The sequence below is a fragment of the Ovis aries genome, chromosome 2, assembly GCF_016772045.2.
Source record: "Ovis aries strain OAR_USU_Benz2616 breed Rambouillet chromosome 2, ARS-UI_Ramb_v3.0, whole genome shotgun sequence".
Lineage (NCBI taxonomy): Eukaryota > Metazoa > Chordata > Mammalia > Artiodactyla > Bovidae > Ovis > Ovis aries.
Window position 1 is genome coordinate 234,603,563 of NC_056055.1, and position 21,817 is coordinate 234,625,379.

Sequence of the window (21,817 nt, forward strand, 5' to 3'; positions counted from 1 at the left end):
TACTTTGGCTACCTGATGCAAAGAACTGACTCATTTGGAAAGACCCTGATGCTGGGAAAGATTGGAGGCAGGAGAAGAGGATGACAGAGGATGAGATGGTTGGATGGCATCACCGACTCAACGGACTTGAGTTTGGGTAAATTCCAGGAGTTGGTGATGGACAGGGAGGCCTGGCGTGCTGCAGTGCATGGGGTCACAAAGAGTTGGACACGACTGGGTGACTGAACTGAACTGAAGTGAACTGTCCTTGCCATGATTATTCCCTTGAGGTGTTTACAAGAGGTAAGGACTGGCTATTTACCTGTTTCTGTTGTTACTTCCATTTCTGAAAGCAAACAGGGGGCTGGTTATAAATTCCTCAGCTAGAGCCCACGTATCTCTTATCTCAGGAAATGCAAACAGAAGGGTGGCTGGTAGTAAATGTCCAACCTGGAGCCCGTCTATCTCCTACCTCAGGTGACAGTGTCTGCTGAGCCTTCAAGCCATCCCAGCTCAGGCGCCAGCCCCATGGATGAAGCAGCCTCCAGGTGATTCCAGCCCCACCCATTTGAATCTTCCCAACAAAGAGTCCAGACATCATAGAGCAATGTATTAGTTATCTATCGCTGTATAACAAATTATCCCCTAAATGCTACAGCTTAAAACAACAAACATTTGTGATCTCACAGTTTCTGACAGTTAGGAATCCGAGAGGAGCACCTCTGGATGGTTCTGACTCAGGGTCTCTCGTGAAGTTGCAGTCAAGTTGTTGGCCTAGGGCTGCAGTCATCTCTCTCTGGGGTCAGCAGGAGGCCTCAGTTCTTCCCTAGATGGGTCTCTCCATATATGAGTGTCATCACTCATGGCAGCTGGCTTCTTGCTGGAAAAGAGAGGTACAGTCTCTGAGTGTATTCAACACAATTACCAGGTTTCCTCAGGGAGAAAAGTCTGCCGAATTCAAAGTAATTTCTACTAGCCTTACTGGGATGTGCTGGGAAATTCTCTGTATTATATTTCACTGGGAGAGATAGCAGGCTTTTCACTTGAGAGTATTAAATCTGGAAAAGGTCAATCAAAAGAGGGAGAGAGGCAAAAACCACAGTATCTTTTATAACCTAGACTCCAAAGTGACCTCCTATCACTTCTGCCATATACTGTTGGTTACACAAACCAATCTGATAGAAAGTGGGAGGGGACTACACAAGGACGTAAAAACCCAGAGGCAGGGCTCATTGGGAACCATCTTGGAGGCTACCTAAGGTGAGCAGAACCTAGGCATCTCCCCTGTGCCCTGTAACATTCTTGTCCCACAGAATCCTTGAGCGTGATCAAATGCTGATTGCTTTTCCTCGTGAAGCTCAGGGTGCCCTATTGCACAGTCGTAGGCTTCCCTAAAGGCTCTGCAATAAAGAATCTGCCTGCAAGGCAGCAGATGCAGGTTCAGTCTTCCTGGGTTGGGAAGATTCCCTGGAGAAGGAAATGGCAACCCACTCCATTATTCTTGCCTGGAAAATTACACGAACAAAGGCTACAGTCCATGGGGTTGCAAAGAGTGGGATGCATCTTAGCAACCAAACAAGACAATGAGAACAGATCCAAGAGAATTATTCATCTAGTTCCAGGTGCCACTAGAGGGCGTCTGACTGCTCATTCCCCGTGGGTGTCAACGGAGTCTCTGGCATTTGCCAAAATAAAGGGCACTGGAGAGAAATGACCAAGGAGGTGACCAGGTGGCAAATGGGCAAGAAGACAAAGAAAGACTAATTCTGCCCATGTCCATGGGCCCTGGGATTGGGGCTGCAGAGAGCAGAAGCTCGGCGGCAGCAGGCCACTGGGGTGCTAAGAGCAAGCCTTGTCAGGGAGTTCAAGGCTGCCAGCAGAGGAAGTTATTTGTCAGAGTCCTTGAACAGCATGGCCTTGCCCGGGGGGCGGTGGGAAGCACCTCCACGCACCATGTCTGTAGATAATGAAGAGTTGAGCAACTGTGATGACAGGAACACAGCCATGCTATAAGCAATCACCCAGGGGTCAGCCAAAGGTCAGCAAGAGACACCTAAGGAAACAAGTCTTTTTTTTTTTTTTCCCCCCTTCTCGTTCCTCCACCAGAGGGCAGGGAAGAGACACATCAGAGCACACCAGTCTCCTCTCCTGCCACAGGTCCTGCCTGCTGCAACTTTGAATCCAATATTGATTGATCTTTAAAAAAGGAAAAACCAAGGTAATGCCTCAAACTAAAGACTGCACTAAAAACTAGGGAATTCCCTGGCAGTCAAGTGGTTAGGATGCTGGACTTCCACTGCAGGGGGCAGGAGTTCCATCGCTGGTTGGGGAACTGGGATCTGGTATGTCCTTGCTCAGTTCAGTTCAGTCACTTAGTCGTGTCCAACTCTTTGCGACCCCATGAATCGCAGCACGCCAGGCCTCCCTGTCCATCACCATCTCCCGGAGTTCACTCAGACTCACGTCCATTGAGTCTGTGATGCCATCCAGCCATATCATCCTTGGTCGTCCCCTCCTCCTCCTGCCCCCAATCTCTCCCAGCATCAGAGTCTTTTCCAATGAGTCAACTCTTCGCATGAGGTGTCCAAAGTGCTGGAGCTTCAGCTTTAGCATCATTCCTTCCAAAGAAATCCCAGGGCTGATCTCCTTCAGAATGGACTGGTTGGATCTCCTTGCAGTCCAAGGGACCCTCAAGAGTCTTCTCCAACACCACAGTTCAAACACATCAATTCTCCAGCGCTCAGCCTTCTTCACAGTCCAACTCTCACGTGCATACATGACTACTACATAGCCTTGACTAGACGGACCTGAGTCAGTAAAGTAATGTCTCTGCTTTTGAATATGCTATCTAGGTTGGTCATAACTTTTCTTCCAAGGAGTAAGTGTCTTTTAATTTCATGGCTGCAGTCACCATCTGCAGTGATTTTGGAGCCCAAAAAAATAAACTCTGACACTGTTTCTACTGTTTCCCCATCTATTTCCCATGGAGTGATGGGACCGGATGCCATGATCTTCATTTTCTGAACGTTGAGCTTTAAGCCAACTTTTTCACTCTCCTCTTTCACTTTCATCAGGAGGCTTTTTAGCTCCTCTTCACTTTCTGCCATAAGGGTGGTGTCATCTGCATATCTGAGGTTATTGAGATTTCTCCTGGCAATCTTCATTCCAGCCTGTGTTTCTTCCAGTCCAGCGTTTCTCATGATGTACTCTGCATATAAGTTAAATAAATAGGGTGACAATATACAGCCTTGATGTACTCCTTTTCCTATTTGGAACCAGTCTGTTTTTCCATGTCCAGTTCTAACTGTTGCTTCCTGACCTGCATACAGATTCCTCAAGAGGCAGGTTAGGTGGTCTGGTATTTCCATCTCCTTCAGAATTTTCCACAGTTTATTGTGATCCACACAGTCAAAGGCTTTGGCATAGTCAATAAAGCAGAAATAGATGTTTTTCTGGAACTCTCTTGCTTTTTCCATGATCCAGTGGCTGGGAGGAGCAACCTGAGGAGTGGTGGCTGCGCAGCACAGGAGGGCCTAGAGGAGCTATCCCATATTGAAGGTCAGGAATGGTGGCGGTAAGGAGATACCCCTCGTTCAAGGTAAGGAACAGCGGCTGTGCTTTGCTGGAGCAGCCGTGAAGAGATACCCCACGCCCAAGGTAAGAGAAACCCAAGTAAGATGGTAAGTGTTGCAAGAGGGCATCAGAGGGCAGACACACTGAAACCATACTCACGGAAATCTAGTCAATCTAATCACACTAGGACCACAGTCTTGTTTAACTCAATGAAACCAAGCCATGCCTGCGGGGCAACCCAAGATGGGTGGGTCATGGTGGAGAGGCCTGACAGAATGTGGTCCACTGGAGAAGGGAATGGCAAGCCACTTCAGTATTCTTGCCTTGAGAACCCCATGAACAGTATGAAAAGGCAAAATGATGGGATACTGAAAGAGGAACTCCCCAGGTCAGTAGGTGCCCAATATGCTACTGGAGATCAGTGGAGAAATAACTCCAAAGAATGAAGGGATGAAGCCAAAGCAAAAACAATACCCAGCTGTGGATGTGACTGGTGATAGAAGCAAGATCCGATGCTGTAAAGAGCAATATTGCATAGGAACCTGGAATGTCAGGTCCATGAATCAAGGCAAATTGGAAGTGGTCAAACTAGAGATGGCAAGGGTGAACGTCGACATTCTAGGAATCAGAGAACTAAAATGGACTGGAATGGGTGAATTTAACTCAGATGACTATTACATCTACTACTGCGGGCAGGAATCCCTCAGAAGAAATGGAGTAGCCATCATGGTCAACAGAAGAGTCCAAAATGCAGTACTTGGATGCAGTCTCAAAAGCGACAGAATGATCTCTGTTCGTCTCCAAGGCAAACCATTCAATATCACAGTTATCCAAGTCTATGCCCCAACCAGTAATGCTGAAGAAACTGAAGTTGAACAGTTTTATGAAGACCTACAAGACCTTTTACAACTAACAGCCAAAAAAGATGTCCTTTTCATTATAGGGGACTGGAATGCAAAAGTAGGAAGTCAAGAATTACCTGGAGTAACAGGCAAATTTGGCCTTGGAATGCGGAATGAAGCAGGGCAAACACTAATAGAGTTTTGCCAAGAAAATGCACTGGTCATAGCAAACACCCTCTTCTAACAACACAAGAAAAGACTCTACACATGGACATCACCAGATGGTCAACACCGAAATCAGACTGATTATATTCTATGCAGCCAAAGATGGAGAAGCTGTGTACAGTCAACAAAAACAAGACCGGGAGCTGACTGTGGCTCAGATCATGAACTCCTTATTGCCAAATTCAGACTCAAATTGAAGAAAGTAGGAAAACCGCTAGACCATTCAAGTATGACCTAAATCGAATCCCTTATGATTATACAGTGGAAGTGAGAAATAGATTTAAGGGCCTAGATCTGAGAGATAGAGTGCCTGATGAACTATGGAATGAGGTTCGTGACATTGTACAGGAGACAGGGATCAAGACCATCCCCATGGAAAAGAAATGCAAAAAAGCAAAATGGCTGTCTGGGGAGGCCTTACAAATAGCTGTGAAAAGAAGAGAGGTGAAAAGCAAAGGAGAAAAGGAAAGATATAAGCATCTGAATGCAGAGTTCCAAAGAATAGCAAGAAGAGATAAGAAAGCCTTCCTCAGCAATCAATGCAAAGAAATAGAGGAAAAGAACAGAATGGGAAAGACTAGAGATCTCTTCAAGAAAATTAGAGATACCAAGGGAATATTTCATGCAAAGATGGGCTCGATAAAGGACAGAAATGGTATGGACTTAACAGAAGCAGAAGATATTAAGAGGTGGCAAGAATACATGGAAGAACTGTACAAAAAAGATCTTCACGACCCAGATAATCATGATGATGTGATCACTCATCTAGAGACAGACATCTTGGAATGTGAAGTCAAGTGGGCCTTAGAAGCATCACTACGAACAAAGCTAGTGGAGGCGTTGAAATTCCAGTTGAGCTGTTTCAAATCCTGAAAGATGATGCTGTGAAAGTGCTGCACTCAATATGCCAGCAAGTTTGGAAAACTCAGCAGCAGCCACAGGACTGGAAAAGGTCAGTTTTCATTCCAATTCCAAAGAAAGGCAGTGCAAAAGAATGCTCAAACTACCTCACAATTGCACTCATCTCACATGCTAGTAAAGTAATGCTCAAAATTCTCCAAGCCAGACTTCAGCAATATGTGAATCGTGAACTCCCTGATGTTCAAGCTGGTTTTAGAAAAGGCAGAGGAACCAGAGATGAAATTGCCAACATCCGCTGGATCATGGAAAAAGCAAGAGAGTTCCAGAAAAACATCTATTTCTGCTTTATTGACTATGCCAAAGCCTTTGACTGTGTGGTATGTCCTTGGGGCAGCCAAAAAAATAGGAAAACAGGAGAGAGAGAGACTGCACTGCTGCTGCTGCTGCTAAGTCGCTTCAGTCGTGCCCAACTCTGTGCGACCCCATAGACAGCAGCCCACCAGGCTCCCCCGTCCCTGGGATTCTCAAGGCAGTCACACTGGAGTGGGTTGCCATTTCCTTCTCCAATGCACGAAGGTGAAAAGTGAAAGTGAAGTCGCTCAGTCATGTCCGACCCTCAGCGACCCCATGGCCTGCAACCTTCCAGGTTCCTCCGTCCATGGGATTCTCCAGGCAAGAGTATTGGAGTGGGGTGCCATTGCCTTCTCCGGAGACTGAACTAAAAACCAAAAATGACTGAAAGTTTTGGAACCAGCTGGCAACATCATAGGAGGTGGGGGAAGGCAAGAGCCTATCAGGAAAGGAGGAGTAATAGATTAGAGCTGGTATTTTTTTACCTGCCTGATATTTACCTTTAAATGTTGATATTCCTCAAACTAGTTGCTGAAGCCATATTACTGTTGTTCTTGACTCCTCCTGTCTCGCCTCAATCATTCACTTACTTTTTCACTCCCCTTTCACCTCATATATTCATTCACTCATAAGCACGTACTGTGTGCCAGGCACTGTACTAGGCACAGTATTATGATAAGTACAGTGAATTAGAAGTACAGTCAATTGACCACCAGGTCCTATCCATTCAACTTTCAAATATCTCCTAAGCCTTTTCTGTCCACTTCTCTGACCCTAGATGTCTCTGCCTTGGCTCAAGCCTCAGTAGCTCCCGTTGGATTATATTTTTGGCTCTGACCTCTTACCATCTAGTCAGTTCTCCACCCTTCCTGAGAGAGACCTTTCAAAAGGCAAATAGGATTATCACTCCCTGATGAAGGCAGCTCGTTGTCCCCCAGTGTCCCTCGTTCCTTTAGTAAGAGTCTCTACCTTTTAGATGAGCACATGTCTGTCCAGAATAAAAACTATGTTTCCTGGCACTCTGGCTGCCAGGGGTGGCCATGAGACTACATTCTGGATGGAGCAATGAATGACAGTGATATGTGCAAGTTGGAGGTGATGCCTTTCAAGGAAAGGAGTGTGTCTTCCACAGCCCCTTCATTCCTCCCTGCTGGCTGAAATGCAGAAGTGATGATCAGAGCTGAAGCCGCCCTCTTGGACCACTGGAAGGAAGCAGTATATTAAGGATGTCTGGGCAACAGGAGGGAAGGAGCCCAGCAAGGTCCCTGAGGATTGTGGAACCCCCATGCCCACTGTGGCTTACCTACTTGGGTTTTTGCATAAGCAACAAGTAAACTTCTATCTTGTTTAACCCATAGTTATTTTGTTGTCTTTGTTATAGTAGTTGAGCCTGTTTTCTAACTAATAAGCACTCCAACTCAAACTCTTCCTATGGCTCCTACTGTTTTCAGGTTAAGTCCAAGCAAGTGAACCTGGAACTTAGGACTCTTTGAGATAAAAAGTGCCTGTCAGACTAGTTTCTCACCTTATCTCTTTCTCCTCTTTAGTATAAACTCTATGTTTCACTCACACCAAACTACTTGCACTTACTAAGTGTACTGAGCTGATTCATGCTTCAAGGCCTTTGCTTAAACAGTTCCCTCTTCCTGGAATGCCCTTCCTGCTTCTTCTTTGCTGCCTCCTTCCTGCTTATCCTTCAGGACTAAGTTCTGGAGTCATGTCCTTTGTAAAGTTATCCCAGAATGCCCACCCCAATCCCAGGTTATTCACCTCTACTAAATGCTTCCTTAGTACATTGTGTATATTTCTCTGGTGTCTGGTAGACTAGAAATTTCAGCAGGGCAGGGACTTCCCCGGTGGTCCAGTGGTTAAGAATCCGCCTGCCAATGGAGGAGGCACGGTCCTGTCCCCGGTCTGGGAAGATTCCACGTGCTGCGGGACGACTGAGCCCATGCACCACAACTACTGAGCCTGCATGGCCTAGAGACTGTGCTCTGCAACAGCAGAGGCCACCGCAATGAGAAGCCTGCAAACCACAACTAGAGGGAAGCCCCCGCTCGCCACCACTAGAGAAAGTCCGTGCATGAAGCAACGAAAAGCCCGTGTACCACAACAAAGACCCAGTGCAGCCGAAAGTAAAAAAAAAAAAAAAAATTAAGCATAAAAAAGAATCAGCAGGGCAGTGAGAGCTCCTGTTTCTGGTTTGCACTAAATGTCCAGTCCCTAGCATATCAGAAGAGCCCAATAATTATGCATCAGATGAATGAGTGACTAAATTAACCAGCCCACCTCATTTATCACACTGTGCTATCATCCTCTGCTCACTCTCTTATCTGTGTCCACTGTCATCTGAGATCCCTGACACAGGGACCACAAAGTTCTGACCACTAGGCAGAGTAGGTGCTCAGTAAATGTTCTAGGAGCAATTCCAACCCACTGCCCTCTGTTCTGCGTCATCATTTTCCAACAGAACTTCTGGCTCCTTTTTCACAGGCAGTCTCCAATGTGCAGCCTTCCCCCCAAAGCGTGTATAGGTTGCTGTTAACAACGTAAGCCTTTTCTTGGTAGGCTGGCAGCATTTATGGAAATTAACATTTGGCCACAGTGACCTCAAAACACTGCGAGCTGAAAGGCTTTGCTTGTTGAAGTGGCTTGGGCTTAGCCAGTTCTTTAGAAAACTACATCTCAGCATTGTGGTTTGGATGGCAAAGGGACAGGAAGCAAGTTACGCAGACTGGGAAGTGGGTACCAGGTCGGGGGGGGCGGGTTGTGGAGCCCCAGGAAGGCACAGTGGGTGTGCTCTGGTAGGTGGGAGGTGGGTAACTGAAATTCAAAGTCCATGGTAAGTAGGTCTCGGTTCACTTGGCAAGAGCCTCTTGTCCAGCCACTTTGTTTTAACCCCAGTGAGCGATAGATCAGTTTGGATGGACTTGGTTTTGCTATAGTAAGAAACAACAGGGGCAACCTCAGTAGCCTGAAACAACAGAAATAATTTCTTTTTTATGTAAATCACTTTGTTTCTTTTCGGTTGTGGGGGATCTTCATTGCTGTGCACAGGCTTCCTCTATTTGCAACAAGCGAGGGCTACTCTTCATTGCAGCGTGGGGGCTTCTCACTGCAGCAGCTTCTCGTTGCAAAGCACAGGCTGTAGGCTCTAGGTGCCTGGGCTCCAGGAATTGCAGCTCGTGGGCTCAGTAGCTGCAGCTCACAGGCTCTAGAGTGTGGGCTCAGTAGTTGTGGCACAAAGGCTTAGTTGTTCTGCAGCATGTGAAATCTTCCTAGACCAGGGATCAAACCTGGGCCCCCAGCATTGGCAGGTGGACTCCTATCTACTGTACCACCAGGGAAAGTCTACAAAATAAATTTCTTGCTCATACTCTACACTCATGTGAATCAAATAGGGGTTTTACCTCAAGGCAGGTTCTCAAAGATCTAGTCCAAGAGAGGATCCATCCCAACACAAGTTTCTGCGTCTGCAGAGGCAGGGCAAAGAGAACATGGAAACTCTGCGCTGGCCCTCAAAAGCTCTGCCCTGAAGTGCCATGTATGTCACTTCTGCCCACATTTCATTGGCCAAAGCAAGTCCTACGCTGTTGCTGAAGTTTCACAAAGCAGAGATATGTAACAGGGAGAGGCAGAAAGTATCTGCCAATGACAGTGATCTACCACCAAAGAAAATGCCATTTGGTGGGAGCTTTCACTAACTGCAGGATTTCAAGCAAGCAATCAACCAGACTGGGACTTGATTTTCCCAAACAGGAAACAGGATAGTGACAGTTCTGACACAGCCTGAGAGGTGTGATGACTCAGTAAAATTATATGCAGAAAGTTGAACACAGGGCTTGGGATAAATACTTCCTCAATAAATGATTCTTCAGGGAATTCCCTGGCGGTCCAGTGGTTAGGACTCCATGCTCTCATTGCTAAGGGCCTCAATTCAATCCCTGTGTTAGGGAATTAAACCCTGCAAGCTTTGAGGCCAAAAAATAAACGAAAAATTATTTTAAAGTTAAATTATGGAGAACCATGATGGCCAAAAAGCGAGAGTGAAACGGAAGCCCTGTGATCATGCAGGATCACTGAAGCTAGAACAGTAAGAACCCTAAGTTGCATTTCTCTCTCTCTTTTTTTTTTATACATGCAGCAGCTGGGACCAAAGGCTGCTGTTCTGCCTTGAGAAGGCCTTTGACCTTTATGGGCCCAAGCAGGCATAGCTGACCCCTTGGCCTGCTTTGGTTCTTGCCAGATGGGCCGATGTAGCCTGTGAAACAGAACCATGATTGCGGCCAGCCAGGCCCTCTGGAGGTCAGCATTGGATTTGGGAGTTGCAAGGAGAGCTCTCAGGCTGACTGAACCCTGGTCCTCCTAGGCCTGAGAAATTAACTCTGAGATGTATATTTTGTGCTAGTTACCTGCACCAGGCAGGCACATAACCAGCTCCTGTCTAAGCAGTCAGCCGGGAGCCAGGAGGAGATGAGGGCTTCTCACACCTAGCAGAACCTTCTTTATGTGGGGGAGCAGCAGCTTACATTTCAGTGTGGATTTGGGAGGCCTCAGCTCCCTCTACCTCTGTCTGGGAACATGCATAATGTCTCCTGCTTAGTGGACTCCCAATAGATAGATTTCCATGGGTGCTAAGTCACTTCGGGCATGATTGACTCTTTGTGACCCTATGGACTGTAGGCTGCCAGACTTCTCTGTCCATGGGATTCTCCAGGTAAGAATACTGGAATGGGTTGCTATGCCCTCCTCCAGGGAATCTTCCTGACGCAGGGATTGGACCCACATCTCTTAAGTCTCCTGCATTCGCAGCTGGGTGCATTGGCCACCTGGAAAGCCCAGGTTTCCATATGCTGGGCCATTAAAGAAAAGTTGGCATTCTTTAGTTCTGCCGGAGTTTTTCATTAATCATTTCAGTCTCCTGATGGAACACCCCAGCCAGGCCAAAAGTTTGCATTCTAGAGCAGCTCCTCTGAGAGCAATACCGGGGAAAAACTGGAGGCCATAGGAGGTCAGCCAGAGGGCAGCTGAGATAATCCTAGTGAGAGGGGAAGGTGGCCTGAACCAGGATGGAGCCAGAGGGATGGAAGGAAGGACACAGACATGAGAAGTGTTAAGGAGATAGGGCAGATACAACTTGCTGACCACTTAGATCTGGGGGAGTGGGAGGAGGGATGGGAATGAGGCAGGCTGACTCCCAGGATGCCTTAGGAAAGATTTTAAAATTTGGCACCAAAAGTACCTTGACAGCAAAATCTGACCTGAAAGACATTCTGACTTGAAGGATATGAGTATAACCCTTAGGCATCTCATACATTTTACTGCAGAAATATTCATGTATTTTATCACATGGGGCTGCCTCCGACCACACTCACAGCGTTACATAATGCAGTGCTCTACCCCATGTCACCTTTGTCTAAAGTCCAAAAGAACTCCAAATTCTGAATCACACTTGGTCCTAGATAAGGGACTGTGGGCCTATAAAAATAGCAGTGGCGGCAGCTGACCACCACACTAGGCTCCTCCTGAGAGGGCCTGCAGGGCTGTCCTTGTCCCCATTTGCTTTCCAGTCATCAGTCCACAGAGGTCTCTCCTTTGAGCTCATTGTAACTCTCTCAAGGCCTCTTCTAATCCACCCGTCACCAGTGTCCACTGTGCATCAACCCTCAATGGGCAGCTATACATTCTAAAGCCCCTACTGCACACTGGGTAAGGAGGGGGGCTGTAGGGTGTCTCGGGTCTCTGGCCTTGCTCTGAATCACGGGTGGGGTTAGGGCTCTGAGACTCTATGCTTTCTTTGCCCCTCATCCCACCCCACACTCCAGTCCCCAGAAAAATGATAGATCTTCACCTGCTCTAGGATTTCCCACACCTCCTATCATTGACACTCCTTACGCTACCGACCCCCAAGGTTCCCCATGTTTATGAAAATGCTTGGTTCTGGCAGTGGGGAGCTAACTTTGCTTTTTCTATTTTTCTTTTCCCTTAGGCAGGACCTCAATATTTAGCATCCTCAGATGAAACTCGTTCTCTTTTATTCTTTGTCTTCCTTACTGTCATCCCTAGCATGAAGATAGAAAAACTACGGTGGCAGAAAGAGATTGGTTGATACTAAAAATGACACTCAGGCTAATAAACGGGTTACCTCTTTCTAGAAGACACTTTCCCTTCCACTTGGCCACTTCTCAGGTTGCCAGCTGTCTCCCTCCTTTCCTGGCCCAGCCTCAAGAAAGAGGAACCTTGACTCACACCTCCCCCACCTCAAACTACTCCCTTGTTAAAAGTAATGGACAAACTCCTTGAGGCCAGTTCCAAGGAGCTTTTCTCAGTCTTCATTCTGACTCCTTCAGGAAGCAGATTATATTATTGTTCATGGATGTTCACTGCTCCTCCTACCAGGGCCCTCCCAGTGAGAGAAATATATCCCAGTCTCCTTGGTTGCTGTATTGCTGGGAGACTTGCTTTTGCAAATAAAATGTGAGTGCATGTGACCTCTGGCACTTCCACAGCCTGTGCCATTTCTGGGCAGAAGCTTTAAGACCCAACATCACTGTTCTTTTTTATTGCTGTGCTTCAGTTCAGTTCAGTCTCTCAATCGTGTCCAACTCTTTGCGACCCCATGGACTGCAGCACACCAGGCTCCCCTGTCCATCACCAACTCCTGGAGCTTACTCAGACTCATGTCTATTGAGTCGGTGATGCCATACAACCATCTCACCCTCTGTTATCCCCTTCTCCTCCTGCCTTCAATCTTTCCCAAAATCAGGGTCTTTTCAAATGAGTCATTTCTTCACATTAGGTGGTCAAAGTATTGGGGTTTCAGCTTCAACATCTGTCCTTCCAGTGAACACCCAGGACTGATCTCCTTTAGGATGGACTGGTTGAATCTCCTCACAGTCCAAAGGACTCTCAAGAGTCTTCTCCAACACCACAGTTTAAAAGCATCAATTCTTTGGCACTCAGCTTTCTTTATAGACCAACTCTCACATCCATACATGACCACTGGAAAAACCACAGCTTTGACTAGACAGACCTTTGTTGGCATAGTAATGTCTCTGCTTTTTAATACGCTGTCTAGGTTGGTCATAACTTTCCTCCCAAGGAGCAAGCATCTTTTAATTTCACGGCTACAGTCACCATCTACAGTGATCTTGGAGCCAAAAAAACATAAAGTCTCTCACTATTTCCACTGTTTCCCCATCTATTTCCCATGAAGTGATGGGACAAGATGCCATGATCTTTTTTTCTGAATGTTGAGTTTTAAGCCAACTTTTTCACTCTCCTCTTTCACTTGCATCAAGAGGCTCTTTAGTTCTTCTTTGCTTTCTGCCAAAACGGTGGTGTTCTCTGCATATCTGAGGTTATTGATATTTCTCCCAGCAATCTTGATTCCAGCTTGTGTTTCTTCCAGCCCAGCATTTCCCATGATGTACTCTGCATGTAAGTTAAATAAGCAGGGTGACAATATATGCCAGGGTCCAGCCCCGGTGGATCCAGGGAATTTGAAGGGGAGATGGTGTCAGTGATCAGGAAAACAATAGCTTAATTAAGTATTAATTAAAGATATAAAGAGAGATTTAATAAGGATAGCTCAGTGGGAAAAATCAGTGGAGAAAAAGGGCTGAATAACTTGGTTTACGTGGAATACCAATAAAAGCTCGAGACAAGATGTTTGCACCACCTACCTAGGCTGCAGGCATCCTCCCGTTCTCCCGAAGGAGAGGACACACTAAGGCCTCCCTGGTCGGATCTTAGAAGCCCAGGCATAATTAGCAGGCTTAACGGGAATCCACGCTCCAGATGGGAATTCAACCAGTAAAACGGAGAATAAGAAAGAACGGCACGGGGGAATCAGTCTTTCCAGGAACTGATCCGTTTTCTTTATTTTCCAGGTTCACTTATATACTTTTTGTTACACGTAGAGATAAAATACAGAGTCACATGGGGTCAGACCTGAACTTTATCAAAATCAGGTGTTTCATATAAATGTATACAAGGGTCTTATGGGTTTTACACCATCTTCTGGCCATGAGGCCTGCTGACATTTTATGGTCCTTTCTTTCTGACAATGGTCAGTCAACCAGAAAACCTATTTTCCAGGGGTGATTTTTCTTAAACCAGGCGCCACCCTACGAAGGCACCAGATAAAATTGCATTCCTACAGGGTGAGGATGCAGTGGGTTACAATTAAGAAAGGAATTTACTTAGCCTAAGGTTTAACATGATTAATCTCAAAGGTTAATACTTATTTCTCCTATATGCTAGTTATATATGTGTATAAGGGCAGGAGATATGGAGACTTAGCAGCAAACATTGGCCCAACAAAAGAAAAACCCTTCACCAATATAATTTCTAATCAACCCACTATACTATACTAATAATTTTCTGACTTCTCAAAAGGATCTGTATTTAGAAAGTTAAAACATCTCATGCCTGTCACGGTTGGGAGGCTTTGAGCAATCACATGTTGCCAGACGAACCTGCTCAGGCAGGCTAGAGAAACTTCAGAGGAGTTTGTAAGTTGAAATACTCTTGTCACGCACAGGAATTCTTATTAACTGGAGCTGTAAGTTAACTCCTTCTCTGAGAGAGGTGGTGGGGGACAGCCCCCCGTAAAGTCAGAGGTGTAGATGAGAGCATAAAGCAGTAAGTAGACAGACTCTGGTTTTGGAGGAAGATGCCTGGGAACAGGGGGTCTCCTGAGGCTCGATCCCGCCTTTGCGTATGCTGAGCCTCCTTCCTCATGACCTTTGCCATGGGCAGAGTTCCTCACGCTGGCTCCTGGCAAATATACAGCCTTGACGTACTCCTTTTCCTATTTGGAACCAGTCTGTTGCCCCATGTCCAGTTCTAACTTTTGCTTCCTGACCTGCATACAGATTTCTCAGGAGGCAGGTCAGGTGGTCTAGTATTCCCATCTCTTGAAGAATTTTCCAGTTTGTTGTGATCTACAGAGTCAAAGGCTTTAGTGTAGTCAATAAAGCAGAAATAGATGTTATTCTGGAACTCTCTCACTGTTTCGATGATCCAATGGATGTTGGCAATTTGATCTCTGGTTCCTCTGCCTTTTCTAAATCCAGCCTGAACATCTGGAAGTTAATGGTTTATGTACTATTGAAGTCTGGCTTGGAGAATTTTGAGCATTACTTCACTAGTGTGTGAGATGAGTACAATTGTGCGGTAGTTTGAGCATCTTTGGCATCGCCTTTCTTAGGGATTGGAATGAAAACTGACCTTTTCCAGTCCTGTGGCCACTGCTGAGTTTCCCAAATTTGAAGGCATATTGAGTGCAGCACTTTCACAGCGTCATCTTTTAGGATTTGAAATAGCTCAGCTGGAATTCCATCACCTCTCCTAGCTTTGTAGTGATGTTTCCTAAGGCCCACTTGATTTCTCATTCCAGGATGTCTGGTTCTAGGTAAGTGGTCACACCATTGTGGTTATCTGGGTCATGAAGATCTTTTTCGTATAGTCCTTTTGTGTATTCTTGCCACCTCTTTATATCTTCTGCTTCTGTTAGGTCCTTACCATTTCGGCTGTCAGTAGTACAAGCCATCTCTAACAAACACATGTACCACTTCCCCCTCACCTGAGATCAGCTTTGTTCTGGATAGGGGCTGCCCTGATGTACAACAGAACCAAAGTTGGCCTGCAGCTGCCATGCACCCTTTTCTGTAAGTTAATATTTTGGGGTTATTTGTCATTGCAGCATGACTGAGCTGAAGCTGACTAATGCACTCACTGAACTCTTTATTTGGCTTTGGTAACACTCTTCATCATTTCAATTAACAAACAGTTATCACTGTCCATGACATATGAGTGGATCACAATAAACTGGAAAATTCTGAAAGAGATGGGAATACCAGACCACCTGACCTGCCTCTTGAGAAATCTGTATGCAGGTCAGGAAGCAACAGTTAGAACTGGACATGGAACAATAGACTGGTTCCAAATAGGAAAAGGAGTATGTCAAGGCTGTACATTGTCACTCTGCTTATTTAACTTATATGCAGAGTACATCATGAGAAACGCTGGGCTGGAAAAAACACAAGCTGGAATCAAGATTGCCAGGAGAAATCTCAATAACCTCAGATATGCAGATGACATCACCCTTATGGCAGAAAGTGAAGAGGAACTAAAAAGCCTCTTGATGAAAGTGAAAGAGGAGAGTGAAAAAGTTGGCTTAAAGCTCAATATTCAGAAAACGAAGATCATGGCATCTGGTCCCATCACTTCATGGGAAAGAGATGGGGAAACAGTGGAAATAGTTGCTGACTTTGTTTTGGGGGGGCTCCAAAATTACTGCAGATGGTGATTGCAGGCATGAAATTAAAAGATGCTTACTCCTTGGAAGGAAAGTTATGACCAAACTAGATAGCATATTAAAAAGCAGAGACATTATTTTGCCAATAAACGTCTGTATAGTCAAGGCTATGATTTTTCCAGTGGTTATGTATGGATGTGAGCGTTGGACTGTGAAGAAAGCTGAGTGCCAAAGAATTGATGCTTTTGAACTGTGGTGTTGGAGAAGACTCTTGAGAGTCCCTTGGACTGCAAGGAGATCCAACCAGTCCATTCTGAAGGAGATCAGTCCTGGGTGTTCTTTGGAAGGACTGATGCTAAAGCTGAAACTCCAATACCTTGGCCACCTCATGTGAAGAGTTGACTCATTGGAAAAGACTCTGATGCTGGGAGGGATTGGGGGCAGGTGGAGAAGGGGACCACAGAGGATGAGATGGCTGGATGGCATCACCTGCCTGATAGACATGAGTCTGAGTGAACTCCAGGAGTTGGTGATGGACAGGGAGGCCTGGCGTGCTGCAGTTCATGGGGTCGCAAAGAGTCAGACACGACTGAGTGAATGAACTGAACTGATGACATATGAGAGACAATGTAGTATATGGTTAACAGTACAGGCTAGAGAGCCAGGCCACCGAAATTCACAGTTCAGCTTAGCTGTGCCATTGACTAGCTATGACCTTCGGTAAACTACTTAACCTCTCAGTTCTTCCTTTTCTTCATCTGTAAAATGGGACTAATAATAGCATCTACCTTATAAAAGTTGTCATAAGGATTAGATGATTTAATAAGTACAAAGCCCTTAGCATGCCTGGCACAGGGTAATCAATCATCAAGTATTACCTTGTATTAAATATTATTTCCCCTAGCCACCAGGCCCCACACTAGGGGCAAAAGATGCAGCCAGGGCAGTCTTGCTGTCAGGGAGTTCATTCACAGTCTGAGGCAGCAATCACAATAAAAGCAGAGGATCACAACAAATCATGACAGGTTCAAGAAAAGAGGAGTACCAGCTGTTACATTGGTAACTGCCAATGAAGGAGGTGCAGATGAGGTTTCAATCCCTGGGTCAGGAGGATCCCCTGGAGAAGGAAATGGCAACCCACTCCAGTATTCCTGCCTGAAAAATCCCATGGACAGAGGGACCTGGCTGGCTACAGTCCATGGGGTTGCAAAGAGTCAGACACGACAGAGCACATACAAATTCAGCACACATGAACTTGCAGCACGCTGTGGGAGCCGGAGCACCAGGACAACTAACTCAGAGTGTGAGGCTGTGGTCAAGCGCCCAGGAAGACTTCACAGAGAGGAAATGAGAAAACTGGGCTTTAAACGATAAGTAGGAGTTTTCCAGATTTAAAAAAAGCTAAGTTTTCCTCTTTTTAAAAAATTTCGATCACGCTGAGTCTTCATCGCAGCGCATGGACACCGGCTTCCCTCTAGTTGTAGCACACTGACTTAGTTTTCCCATGAAGTGTAGGATCTTAGTTCCCCGACTGGGGATGGAAGGTGATTCCCCTATATTGGAAGGTGATTCTTAACCACTGGACCACCAGGTAAGTCCCTCAAGTTTTCCTCTTAACTCTCTAATCATTCCCTTAATCATTTGCAGGCTACCTTTTTCTCCTTAAAGTTTGGCTTCCCCGATTTAGTTTTCATTCCCCTTCTCCTCTCTCTACCCTCTCCCAAGACAAACTTATCTGCTCCTTGGTTTTGAGGCAGGTAGTAATAGTTATGGAGAAGGCAATGGCACCCCACTCCAGTACTCTTGCCTGGAAAATCCCATGGATGGAGGAGCCTGGTGGGCTGCAGTCCATGGAGTCGCTAAGAGTCGGATACGCCTGAGCGACTTCACTTTCATGCATTGGAGAAGGAAATGGCAACCCACTCCAGTGTTCTTGCCTGGAGAATCCCAGGGATGGGGGAGCCTGGTGGGCTGCCAGCTGTGGGGTCGCACACTGTTGGACATGACTGAAGTGACTTAGCAGCAGCAGCAGTAATAGTTAAGGCACTGTGATAAATACATGACATCCATTATCTAATTCCCCCTTCATGGATCATAGCTTCATTGTGATGAATAACTTGTGGGCTTGTATAACTCAATGAAACTATGAGCCATGCTGTGCCAGGCCACTCAGGTTGGATGGGTCACAGTGAAGAGTTCTGACAAGACGTGGCCCACTGGAGAAGGAAATGGCAATCAACTCCAGTATTCTTGCCTGGAGAACCCCATGGACAGCATGAAAAGGCAAAAAGATATGACACCAGAAGATAAGCCCCCAGGTCAGAAGGTGTTCGATATGCTACTGGGGAAGAGTGAAGGGCAATTACTAATAGTTCCAGTAAGAATGAAGCACCTGGGCCAAAGCAGAAATGATGCTCAGCTATGGGTGTGTTGGTGGTAAAAGTCCAATGCTATAAAGAACAATATTGCACAGGAACCAGGAATGTTAGGTCCATGAATCAAGGTAAATTAGAAATGGTCAAGCAAGAGATGGTAAGATTGAACATTGACATCTTAGGATCAGTGAACTACAATGGATGGGAATGGGTGAATTTAATTCAGATGACCATTGTATCTGCCACTGAGGGTCGTACTGACCCTGGAAAAGGTCAGTTTTCATTCTAATCCCCAAAATTTACAATGCCAAAAAATGTTCAAACTACCATAAAATTGCACTCACTCCATATGCTAGCAAGGTTATATTCAGAATCCTTCAAGCTAGGCTTTAGCAGTTCATGAACTACCTAACTTGTCCAGATGTACAGGCTAGGTTTTGAAGAGGCAGAGGAACTAGAGATCAAATTGCCAACATTCATTGGAACATGGAGAAAGCAACGGAGTTCCAGAAAAACATCTACTTCTGCTTAACTGACTACGCTAAACTTTTGACTGTGTGGATCACAAAAAACTGTGGAAAATTCTTAAAGAGATAGGACTACAAGATCAACTTACCTGTCTCCTGAGAAACCTGTATGTGGGTCAAGAATAAACAGTTAGAACTGGGCATGGGACAATGGACTAGTTCAAAATGAGAAAGGAATACAACAAGGCTGTATATTGTCACTCTGCTTGTTTAACTTACATGCAGAGTCAGTTCAGTCCAGTTCAGTCGCTTAGTCATGTCCAACTCTGCAACCCCATGGACTACAGCACGCCAGGCCTCCCTGTCCATCACCAACTCCCAGAGCTTACTCAAACTCATGTCCATTGAGTTGGTGATGCCATCCAACCATCTTATCCTCTGTCGTCCCTTTCTCCTCCTGCCTTCAATCTTTCCCAGTATCAGAGTCTTTTCAAATGAGTCAGATCTTCCCATCAGGTGGCCAAAGTATTGGAGTTTCAGCTCCAACATCTGTTCTTCCAATGAATACTCAGGACTGATTTCCTTTAGGATGGACTGCCGGGGTCCAGCCCCGGTGGATCCAGGGAATTCGAAGGGTGGACGGCGTTGGCGTGGAAAGACTTGTTTATTTATTAATGTAAGATCAGATTAAGAAACTATAGTGTAGTAAGAAGATTAAGTGGAGGAAGAGGGCTGAATAGCTTGGTTTACGCGGAAGGCCAATAAAATTCCAGACAAGGAATTTGCACCATCTACGTTGGGCCACCGGCGCCCATTTGAATATCTAAGGGTACCTCGCCTTAAGCTCCCTTTCGTGCGGGTCTTAACAGCCAGGGCAAGTAAGTAGACCTGGCGAGCCTCCGCGCCCCAGGTGGAGATTCAGCCTGAAGTTAAAGTAAAGAGCAGAGAGAAGGAAAGGGAGAGAAGAAGAAAGAGAGAGAAAGACATGAGGGGAGCCAGAGTCCCAAGAAACCAGGCCAAGAGACTAGTTCGAGAAACTGGTCCGAGAAACTGGTCCAAGAAGTTGGCCCCATCCTTTATTGTTCAGAAGGCCTTTTATACTTTTGATAAAACATGGAGATCGATGGGTAACACAAAATTATGTAGCGTTCGCAACCCAGATTGTTTCCGTATATCATTTTGTATACAAAAGGTCTCAGGTGATTTACATTATCTTCTGGCCAAGAGGCTTGTTAACACTTTTTGGCTCTCTTCCTTAATGAATGTTAATTTTGTTTCCCCTGAAGTGTTTTTCTTTAATCTACATCTCCTTAAAGCATTAAAGTTACATCTCTATAGAACAAAGGTGCAGTGGGATATAACAAAGAAGGTACTTAACTCAAAGATCTAATGTTGCTAATACAAGGTCTACTACTTGTTTTTCTGTCTACCAACTATATCTACAAATAAAGGATGTGAAAATTTGGCAGCAAGCATTGATTCAACAAATGAAACTTTTAATCAGTCCTATTTTAAAGATTTTGACTCCTCGGAAGCTCCTACATTCCTAGGATGTTTTAAGCTTCCTGTGCCTCCTGCGGTCAGGAGGCCTCAAACAATCACATGCGCAGCTGTACGAGTCCTGCAGGCAGGCTAGAAAGCCATCAGAGGGTTTTTTGGGTTGAAACACTCTTTCAAATGCAGAAGACTAAAGCCCTGAATTGACTTTTTCCAGAAAATGTCAGAAGAGTGGAAAAGCAGAGCACAAAAGCCGGCAGATTTTTGTTGGGGTACATGCTTAGGAATTTCCAGAGGGGTCCCTGAAGTCTGAGCACGCCTTGCGTACGTCAGCTTCCTTCCTCATGACCTTGTCACAGGTGGGATTCCTCACACTGGCTCCCGGCAATGGACTGATTGGATCTCTTTGCTGTCCAAGGGACTCTCAAGAGTCTTCACTAATACCACAGTTCAAAAGCATCAATTCTTCCACGCTCAGCTTTCTTTATAGTCAAACTCTCCATACATGACTACTGGGAAAACCATAGCCTTGACTAGACAGATCTTTGTTGGCAAAGTAATGTCTCTCTGCTTTCTAATATGCTGTCTAGGTTGGTCATAACTTTTCTTCCAAGGAGTAAGTGTCTTTTTTTTTTTTTTAAGCATAAATAAGAGGATTTTATTGATGGCATTTTTATTGTCTTCATAATAAAATACGAAGCTCAAAACTGGATCACTTGGCCCTTTCTCTTATCACCTCCCAGCTCAAAATGCTTGCATCTCTTAATAGCCAGCATTCTCTTTGATCTACAGTTGGGCTCAACACATTCAAGCCTCAGTACAATCTTCTTTGTAGTTTTAGCCTTTTTCCGGAAAATCGGCTTAGTCTGCCCACCATAGCCACTCTGTTTCCTGTCATAACGCCGCTTTCCCTGGGCATACAGAGAATCCTTGCCCTTCTTGTACTGTGTTACTTTGTGGGGCTGATGCTTCCCACATTTCTTACAGAAAGTCCGGCGGGTTTTTGGAACATTCACCATGTTTGCGAGAGCGATACCAGCACAGAAAGCAGTAAGTGTCTTTTAATCTCATGGCTGCAGTCACCATCTGCAGTGATTTTGGAGCCCAAGAAAATAAAATCTGTCACTGTTTACATTGTTTCCCCATCTATTTGCCATGAAGTGATGAGACCGGATGCCATGATCTTAGTTTTCTGAATGTTGAGCTTTAAGCCAACTTTTTCACTTTCCTCTTTCACTTTCATCAAGAGGCTCTTTAGTTCTTCTTCACTTTCTGCCATAAGGGTGGTGTCATCTGCATATCTGAGGTTATTGATACTTCTCTCGACAATCTTGATTCCAGCTTGTGCTTCATCCAGCCCAGCATTTCTCATGATGTACTTTG

At 45.5% G+C, this 21,817-nt stretch overlaps 1 protein-coding gene and 1 long non-coding RNA gene across 2 annotated transcripts; both read right to left on the reverse strand.

Moving 5' to 3' along the window:
- Window positions 1-581: 581 nt before the first annotated feature.
- LOC121818555 (uncharacterized) lies at window positions 582-13,681 on the reverse strand. The gene is made up of 2 exons (XR_006058520.2): window positions 13,517-13,681; window positions 582-859 (listed from the first exon to the last, which is right to left on the reverse strand). It is a non-coding gene; the product is annotated as an uncharacterized LOC121818555 (long non-coding RNA).
- A 7,378-nt stretch (window positions 13,682-21,059) lies between these two features.
- On the reverse strand, window positions 21,060-21,482 carry LOC114112903 (large ribosomal subunit protein eL42-like). Its single transcript, XM_027963989.3, has one exon. The coding sequence runs from the start codon at window positions 21,451-21,453 to the stop codon at window positions 21,136-21,138; it is 318 nt and encodes a 105-aa protein (XP_027819790.1). The 5' UTR covers window positions 21,454-21,482; the 3' UTR covers window positions 21,060-21,135.
- Between the last annotated feature and the right edge of the window lie 335 nt (window positions 21,483-21,817).

What these genes read in the sequence shown, in the direction of transcription:
- LOC114112903 (XM_027963989.3), bottom strand. Translation starts at nt 21,453, where the DNA reads ATGGTGAATGTTCCAAAAACCCGCCGGACTTTCTGTAAGAAATGTGGG.